At 28.6% G+C, this 9,857-nt stretch overlaps 1 protein-coding gene across 1 annotated transcript; it reads left to right on the top strand.

The window, feature by feature from the left end:
- Positions 1–1,614: 1,614 nt before the first annotated feature.
- LOC131068928 (longifolene synthase-like) lies at positions 1,615–5,505 on the top strand (the record flags this gene model as incomplete). Its single annotated transcript, XM_058004210.2, has 9 exons — positions 1,615–1,683; positions 1,772–1,956; positions 2,174–2,289; positions 2,523–2,767; positions 2,873–2,964; positions 3,065–3,154; positions 3,498–3,855; positions 4,858–5,109; positions 5,209–5,505. Coding segments are annotated over 9 exons (1,704 nt in total), but the record flags the coding sequence as incomplete, so codon positions are not given.
- Between the last annotated feature and the right edge of the window lie 4,352 nt (positions 5,506–9,857).

Here is a 9,857-nt window from a genome sequence, read left to right as displayed (position 1 = left end):
TAAAAAGAATTCATGTGCTATTTATTTTAAATATCTAATTTGACTGAAATAAAATTATTATGTTTAGATCTTATAGATCATTTTTTTATTGTTTATGTAATATTATACAAAATAATTTATCAATAAGTAATCACAATGACATAAATTATTTTTTACCCTGCTAGTCTTTTAGGTACAAAGACTTATTAGATTTATTGATAACAAATAAATAAGAAGTGCTCAATCAAAATTAAAAAAATAAATGATTAAAATAAAACAAGAAAAATAAGTTCTATGACCATGCCATTGACATAAATTGGACAACAATTGATCATTAATTTTATCAACCAAATCTTCTACACAATCAATGTAAATTCTACAATTATCTCTATGAGTAATGGAAGTCAAAGAGAATCTTCTACCACAAGAGTAGATCACACTTCTAGAATAAGTGTTAGGTCTTGGCTACCCAAAGTCACAACTGATCATTAATTTTATCAACCAAATCTTCTACACAATCAATGTAAATTCTACAATTATCTCTATGAGTAATGGAAGTCAAAGAGAATCTTCTACCACAAGACTGGATCACACTTCTAGAATAAGTGTTAGGACTTGGCTACCCAAAGTCATAACTCATCATTAATTTTATCAACCAAATCTTCTACACAATCAATGTAAATTCTACAATTACCTCTATGAGTAATAGAAGTCAAAGAGAATCTTCGACCACAAGAGTGGATCACACTTCTAGAATAAGTGTTAGGTCTTGGCTACCCAAAGTCATGATTTTGAAGAATAAAATAAACTAACATAATTATGATTTGGAAACTCTCCATTCTTAATACAGAACACAATGTAATATATTCTTATATTAAACAAAGATTGTTGACATATTTCAATATACAAAAAAATATTTAAAAATATGATAATGTAAATATGATTATATAGTCATATTTAGATGCTTTTTATTGTAAAATATAATTTAAATGTTTAAAAAAACTATCACATAATTTCTTTTAATAGATTATCAGAATTTACATGAAATTTGAATAACACACCAAAAAAAATAAAAAAATTACTGAACATCATATTTAAAGCATAGGACATTATAGAGAAAGCGTAAAGTAAGCCACTCACTTTATGCTCTTCCGATTGACTTTTTGTCATTCTTTATTGAATCATAAACTTTTCTTTTTACTTCTCTATAAAACTCACATCTTGACAATGATACGGATCAAATCTAGTCTCCTAAGTAATCGGTAGTCAATTCAACCAAAAGTGAATGAATAAATACTAGTTTATATCAAAAGTAAAAATGTTTGTGATCAATATCTTTCTCACCAAAGTTATAAATTGTTAAAAGTGGACTCTCCTCTTACTAACAAGGGTACAAAGTTTCACGTGGTCTTTTTGGCCTTCCGATTGACAGTGTAAAGTAAGCCACTCACTTTATGCTCTTCCGATTGTCTTTTTGTCATTCTTTATTGAATCATAAACTTTTCTTTTTACTTCCATATCAGACTCACATGTTGACAATGAGGGATTTAATTTAGTCTCCTAAGTCGTTGGGATTTAATCTAGTCTCCTAAGTAGTCGGTAGTCAATTGAACCAAAAGTGAATGAATAAAAAAAAGTTGTCCAGATAGATCTCTCAATCTCTGGGATGATGATTTTGTCCAATCTATGGAAACACCATATGGGGTAAGTAACTTCTTTTCTATTCTCACCAAAGCTTTCCTTTCTAGATTCTTCTGCTACTTTTCTTCGTTGCTGACTCTGCATTTTTCAGGGATCTAAATACCGAGAACGTCTGGAAACTCTGGTGAAAGAAGTGAAAATCTTGTTAAAAGAAATGAAGACTGGATTAGATGGCGATCTGATCGAGTGGCTTGAGATGGTTGACGCATTGCAATGCTTTGGAATAGATCGATATTTTCAGGCTGAGATAAAAGCAGCTCTTGATTATGTTTACGGGTTTGTTAAATTTTTCTTTTAACATTTGCGTTGCTAACATAATATATAAATTATGATGGAAATTGTAACGTATACCTGATTGTCAGTGTTAGATTTTCTATTCAGACGATAAATATCTTTTGATGTTACACAGCTCACTTGTGATAGAAATAGTTTTGCAGTGGATTTTGCATGATTGAATACATTAACAGAAAGGTTTGGTTTATAATGGATGCAGATGTTGGGATGGAAGTGTGGGTATAGGATTAGGATTTGGAAGTGTTACGAAGAATTTGAATGCTACAGCTTTAGGACTTAGACTTCTCAGGCTTCATCGTTATGATGTATCTGCAGGTACCCAAATAACGTAATCATTTGGAAGTGTTACGAAGAATTTGAATGTTACAACCATCACATAATGTATATTGATTTTTTATTTTTTTGTAAATATTTGTACGGAATCCAATAACTCAATATACTTTTAAAATGTTCTCTCTTTTATTATCTACCTTAATTATTTCTTTATTTTGTTCTTGTACATACATACAGACAATTAATGATTTGTCTATGTGTTCTATTGTCGGAAGATGTGTTGGAGAATTTCAAAGACAAAAGTGGGCAGTTCTTTTTCTCGGAAGGAAATAATGATAATAATGAGAACATCATTGTAGAGGAACATGGAATGCGAAGTATTCTCAATCTCTTTAGAGCTTCAAGTGTGGCATTTCCAAGAGAAAAAGTTATGGAAGAAGCTGAAATATTTAGCACAACATATCTTAGGCAAATATTACAAAAACTTGAAAATACATATAAGAAAAGTTTTCTGAAAGACGTAATAATTTTTCAATTCTAAAAACAAATGAATTATTGTATAAAGAATGTTCTTAAAACACCCATTAGTAGATATTTATTAAATTTTATCATTTCAATTTTATAGGTGGAATATGCACTCTTGTATGAATGGACTCGTACCTTTTCTAGATGGGAGGCACTAAATTTCATTGAAATATATGAAGAGGACAATTTGAAGTAAAAGTTAAAAATATTATTATCAATGTTTTTTCCAACTTTTCAATTAAAAATAGATTTTAAACTTCTTTAAGCTAATTAAGGGATTTTTATTTTTTAGGTTAAAGGATAGCAAGATTATCGAATTTGCAAAATTAGATTTCAATATATTACAATTTGTGTACAAGATGGAGATGAAAAAAGTCTCTAGGTAATTTTCACTATCAAAAAAATTAAATAATGATTTTTTTTTAAGTGATATATTTAAATAATATCAAAACAACAAAAAAAATTAATAATGAAAATTTTATAAATATTTATACAATTATTTAATGTTTGATCTAATCATAAATTAAATCGTTGATTGTTTTGTTGATATATTTAAATAGATTCAACCAAGATTTATCATGCATTCAAAACTATTAATTTAAAACATTTGTATTCTTTTTAAGAACATGGATATAGTTACAAGAAAAAATTCATTATTTTGAACCTATCAATTTTGGAATTAATTACTAAAAAGAAGGTAATAATTTGATTTATTTTTATGGCAGTTGGTGGGCAGCGTGTGGTATCATGAAATTGATTTCAATCAGACAACGTCCAATGGAATATTATTTGTTAGGACTTAGTGCTACAGATGAAGAGGAATTTTATAGTAGTAGAATGGCTTTTACCAAATCAACAACACTTCTTTCTTTAATGGACGATCTTCTTGATGATTACTTAACATTTGAGCAAGTTGAACTTGTTGTTAAGGCTATTACTCAAGGTTGGGATATTTCTATTGTACAAGATATTCCAACTGATTTCAAGAGAATTATAGAATTTATTTTTCAAACAGTACATGAATTGGCAAATGAGGCAACTGAAAAGCAAGGACGTGACATGATGCCATTTATTACAAAAGCAGTAAGTATACTTTTCTAAAATATGAGTTTTCTATTTTCTTCTTTTTTTTCAAATAAAATATTATATGATATATAGTAATAATTAAAATATACCTTAGATTCAACATTAATAAGGGAAAAAAAAACTCGTGCTATTTTAGTCTAGACTTCTTTTCTTTTATGAATATGTTTTAATTTTAATTTTAAAACTATTTCATTTTATCTTTAAAGTTAGTTTTGGTAATGTATTTTTTCCAATTTTATATGTAACTTTTAAATATATTTTTTAAAAATCTACATTTATTATTTTAATTAAAAAATAAAATTACACATGAATTTTTTACTTAAAAATATAGTACATGCTATGCACTTATATCTAACTTTTAAATGTTTCATTTATAGACATTGTGTTATTTTAAAATTTTAAGGTCTTTATATTTAAAAATAAATATTTGTTCTAAATAATTTTTATTTCAAAGTCATTTCATGAATTACTTCATCCCACCACCAATCTAGGTCACATCTCTTGACTTAATTTCAAAGTGTATTTTGGAAGTCTACATTATAGCTAGTTAGAAAAATAAATGACAATAATAATTAGGATTTTGCAACACCATACAATACCTATCCTTAAAAAGATGGGGTATTTGAGATAATGTATTGAAATAATACTCATGTTGCATGACTATGAACTATTGTATAATTGAATATTCGATTATAGAACCTAATATCAATATTAGTATAGATGTCTTATTTTATTTATTTATGAGTTATTTTACTTTAATATAATATTAATTTCTTTTAGTTTATTTTGTTTGAATTTTTTTTTTTTTTTTATAATACTTGAAAATTTCAATTTCTCTAAGAAAGTGAAATTAAAGTACACTAAGCATGTAAAAGGTATAAGATATATTATTTTGTTTGACAAATTTATTGTGACTACTTTTTAAGATCAAATAAAATATATAAATTATGAAATAAAATTTGGAGATTGAATTATTAATTCAAGTATCTTATGATCTAGTGGGCAGATTATGCTGAAGCTAGTTTACAACAAGCATGTTGGAACATTAGTAAACATGCTCCAACCTATAATGAGTACTTGAAGATTGCAGCAACAACTGCAGCGATTGGACCACTATTGTTGCACCCCATTCTCTTGGCAGCCCAACATTTAGAAGACAACACTATTAAGAAGATATTTAATAATCAATGCAGATTCTATGAGCTCATATGGTTGTGTACACATTTAATTGATGATGTTCATGATTACCAGGTTTTACTCTCTCTTTTTTAAATTTGTGATTAGTTCCAAAATCACATGATATTATACTTACAATATTAGCGTATTAACATATTTCTTATGGTAATGAAGGATGATAAACTCCATGGACAGACAAGCTCAACAATTTCCTGTTATATGATAGATCATCCTGAATGTTCAGAAGAAGAGGCATTAAATGACATCAACTATATGGTTGACCAATTACTTAAAGAATTAACATGGGAATTTCTAAATCAAGAAAGTTCTTTTCTTGATTGGGAAAAGATAAGCTTCAACCTCAACAAAGGGTTGCAATGTTTCTATGTATATGGAGATGGATTTTCAAATCATGACAAAGGAAACAAGCAGCGGATAGAGAAAATTCTTGTTGATCCAATAAAAATATAAAAAGGTAGAGATTTTATTATCCAAAAGCTAAAATCCTACTATATAATATTTATTTGGTATGTATTCCTATTAAAATTATATAATATATTTATAGAGGGTGTCATTCTTTTCCATTGTAGCAATTTTTTTTGTTCTTACTAGACAAGTCTATAAATTGATTTTTTATTGGTACTACACCATCTATATATTGATTTTCAAATTGAGTAACAATATATAATTTTTATTTGAAGAAATATCCCACTAACAAGACTTCTTATTTTCAAGTTAGAGTGTTACATAAGAAGTCACAAAGCCTTGATTCAAAATAGAATGTAATCTATTTGACTCCTACTCTACTATTTCTATGACTGGTTTTGTTCTAATTTCAATTTTTGATGGTTTGTGTTTCAGAACTGTAATGGGTTGTGGCCCTTCCCCACATATTTTAGTACAAAAAAATTCTATGTAAATCAGTTTATTGATATTAATGTTCATTTTTAATAATTGGAATATAGTTCTTCATCAAATCACCCTTAAAATGGACTAAAGGAAGATATGAAATGCTATTAAATAAAAAAAACAACAACTTATAAACTAATTTCAAGTAAATAAGTGATATATGTTAGAAACATGGTATACTCAATGCAAGGTTAACTTTTTTGTTGTTTGTCCAATGAAAGTCTAATAATTGATATGTTTGAATCTAGTTCTCTGGCTCTAACTATAATCATAATTCTATATATATGAAGTAACCTCCCCTCCTTTTAGATGGTTACCTCTAAAGTCATTGTAAGGACATCATAAAAGGGGTGATGTCACTATATTTTTGTATATAATACTTGCATTGATTACAGGGAGGAAGTAGTATTTTTAATGTTTCTTTTTAGTTAATTTGATTTATGCTACTTCAATTTTTATTTTTAATTAATGAGAGTAAAAAATTAAAGAAATTTAATTGAAGGGTTATAAATTTGATCAAATAATATTTAATAATTGGGGCTATGTATTCTATCATAAGAACAATTGTCCATAAATTATATAAGAAATTAATTCTAAAATAAAGTGGTAGATGTTATTTATGATGAGTTAATAGATGGCATCATGATAATTCTGGGTTATGTTGAGGACAAGATTTTATTTATTTATGATAATTTTGGGTTATGTTGAGGACAAGATTTTATTTATTTTGAAAATTATTATCTTGGGATGAAATGGGGTGTTAGAATTTATAGCATATTTGTACTATAAAGTTATGGTCATATTAAATTTGTACATATTAGTCATATTTTACATATGTCTATTATATCTTAAGTCATCTATTTTAACTATCAATTCATGAATAACAATAATTAGATTTGGGAAATCAAAGGAGAAAAATACTCTTTTTTTTATGAAAATAATCTTATCTAAAAATTATAATATATGCTAAACATTATATTTTGTCCTTCAAGAAAGAATTTGTATGCTATTTGCTTCAAATATTAAATTTGATTTAAATAAAAATATTATGCTTTATCCCATGTATGAATTATTTTATTGTTTATGCAATATATTACTGAATAAATTAGGAATAAATAATAGTAATAGTATGACATACTTTTTATTGCTAGTCTCTAGGGTACAAAAATTAATGATAAAAAAGAAAATTGAAGCAAGTCCTCAATAAAGCACAAAATACAAATAAATAAAAGTAATAAATGTAGAAAATAAAGAAAAAAATGCATTCATTGAGATAATGGAATTGGTGAATAATGGGCAACCATAAATCAATAATTTTCATAACCAAACATTCTATACTTTCAAAGAAAATCCTATAATTATCTCTATGGGTAATAGAAGCAAATGATAATCTTCTACCCCGAGGGTGAATCAATATTTCAAAAAAATCTTGATTTGTGCATGTTATATTTAATAAATTATCCTAAGAATGACAAGAGGCCAAATCATAACTAGGCTTATAAATATTTGTACCACTAGTTAGGATAACTCATAGTTTATTTATTTTAGGGACTGAACAATTGCTTAATCCAAACTTGGATCTACAAACTAAATAATTAGATTTTCATAAACTTGGTGTATCAATTAAAGAAAATTAGGTTTGCTACACTTCACTTGAAATGAATAGTGTATTAATGTTGATACTATTACTCAATTACTCAAGATCATAGCATTATCACAACATATTGTTATTTTACATAGAGGTTGATTGACAGAGTCAAAGGGAAGTATATTGAGATGCATTTCAAAGAGTTAGTATAGTTGAAGAAGGATACCTTTTGTAATGGCCCACCAAGGAAATATAGAGGACAACAACTAACTAAACAATTAAACATAGCAATATTTTTGTTTTGAAAAACAAATAACATAACATTACAAACTCAACATGAAAGAAAATATAACATTTGTACATGCGTAGAAGATAATAACTCTCCTAACTAAGTCCTCATGCATGTTCCCAAACATCGCTACCTAAGAAACACTCTAAACATCATATATAACTCAAACCATAATAAACATCATGACATTGCATTTACATGAATAAAATCTCTAAAATTTTATTCATTTTAATAACCAATTTAAGTATTCCTATGATAACCTATGCAAAGATATAATGATACATCCAATCACACAAGAGTGGTCGATACCAACATTGAATCACTTAACACTAATCTAGAATTAAATTATTTAAATTCCATCAAATTACTTTACATTACATTAATCTCCCTAATGGAGTGTCCAAATTACAATGATAGTGAAACAATTAAAGTGATATAATAACAATGAGAATTAAATGCATAACATCTCCTAATACATCACTAAATCATTTGCACTAAGAACTAGGGGAAAACTAGAAATATGATCTAAGATCCATCCAAACCACAAACATGTCCACTAGTCCCCACTGGAGGTTCGTAACAACCACCTGGCCATGTGGAACCTATAGTGTCCTAAATTTTACCGGGTGCATTTATGACACTTGTGCATGATGCCTAAGGCATTTATGATGACCCTGTGATCAAAATTATAACATTTTGTGATCGTAAGGCATTCATTCCAAGGATCATTACTCAACCCTACCAACCCTTTGGGGCCTATTCATAAAGGGTGGCAGCGTGATGAGGGGATGTCCATGTGCCGCACTAACGTCTCAAAAAGTGGTCATAATTCAAAAGTGTTTCTGACTCAGATGCATGCCGACGCGTGTCCCTTGGCCCACATTGTGCCATAATGGCTCCCTGCGCTTTCTTTGAACTAAAAACCCTCTTGAACTCATTTGAAAGGGTTCCCATTTTGGGGTTCTTGGATATATTGATCTTTGTGCTCTCTCAAGCTTTGTCAAGCTCTCTCAAGAAACATTAAAGGCAAGCTATCAATACCAACAACAAGCTTCCTGACCTCATCTCAATTTATTACCAATTCATCTACCAATTGAGCGTCATCACGCTCGCAGTGCCAAATATCAATGAGGGTTTGATTTCCAAACTTACTCTCTCTTTATTTCACTTTCATGCAATGAGTCCTTTGCATTAATAAGTCTATTTACCAATATTCCAATATTCACTTGCATGCAATAGGAATTAGATTTCTTCTTGCATCTATTTATCAATTTACCAATTTTTTCCAAGTTATCTATTTTTCCAATCTATACCAATTTGGTTGTTCGTGGTGGTGGAAACACATAAACATGGGCCTAAGTAAGGTAGGCCCCTATATAGCCCCAACATTTTCCCCATTTCTAGTGTGCACAGGTACAGGTTTAGTCAAGTGCTTGTATTTTGAGATTTAGTGTTTGTGGGACTCATAGATGTCAACACCACACATTGGCATCCCAGATCCAAGCATGTCTCACATTATTCATTTTCTCTATCCTTTCTATTTTATATTTATGCTTAAGCAATATACAGTTCATCTTATTCATATCTTGTGCATTTTCTATTCATTTATTTGTAATTAGTTAGTTTGTTAAATAGTTGGTAGTTTATTTATTTTTGTTGTTGTTATGTGTTCTATTTTTAAGAACCAGATACCATTGCCTAACTCTTTGTTCTACTCACCTAGGACACTAGCACATCAGGATGCAGTTTGTATTCCACACTGTAGTCTAGGGTCCACACTACTATCTTGGTAACAGAACCTTGCTGAGTTTGTCAGAGGTTCTCCTTGGTTCTCTGACAGACCTAGAGCATTCATTTTATCCCTTGGCTTAGTGTTGCACCTATTCAAAGAGGTAAATGGCTTGATAATTTTCCCTTGTGGGTTCATCATCCTTGAGGTGGCAAATTCAATCCACTACATTTTGGTTAACTTGATGTGAAATGATCTAAATGTTAAATTTATTCCTTTAGGAGTTTAATGCTTTTGATAAGGCATTC

This window comes from Cryptomeria japonica, chromosome 7 (assembly GCF_030272615.1).
Source record: "Cryptomeria japonica chromosome 7, Sugi_1.0, whole genome shotgun sequence".
NCBI classification, from domain to species: Eukaryota; Viridiplantae; Streptophyta; class Pinopsida; order Cupressales; family Cupressaceae; genus Cryptomeria; species Cryptomeria japonica.
Note: the sequence above shows the minus strand (reverse complement) of the source record. Positions and strands in the feature narration are given on the sequence as shown.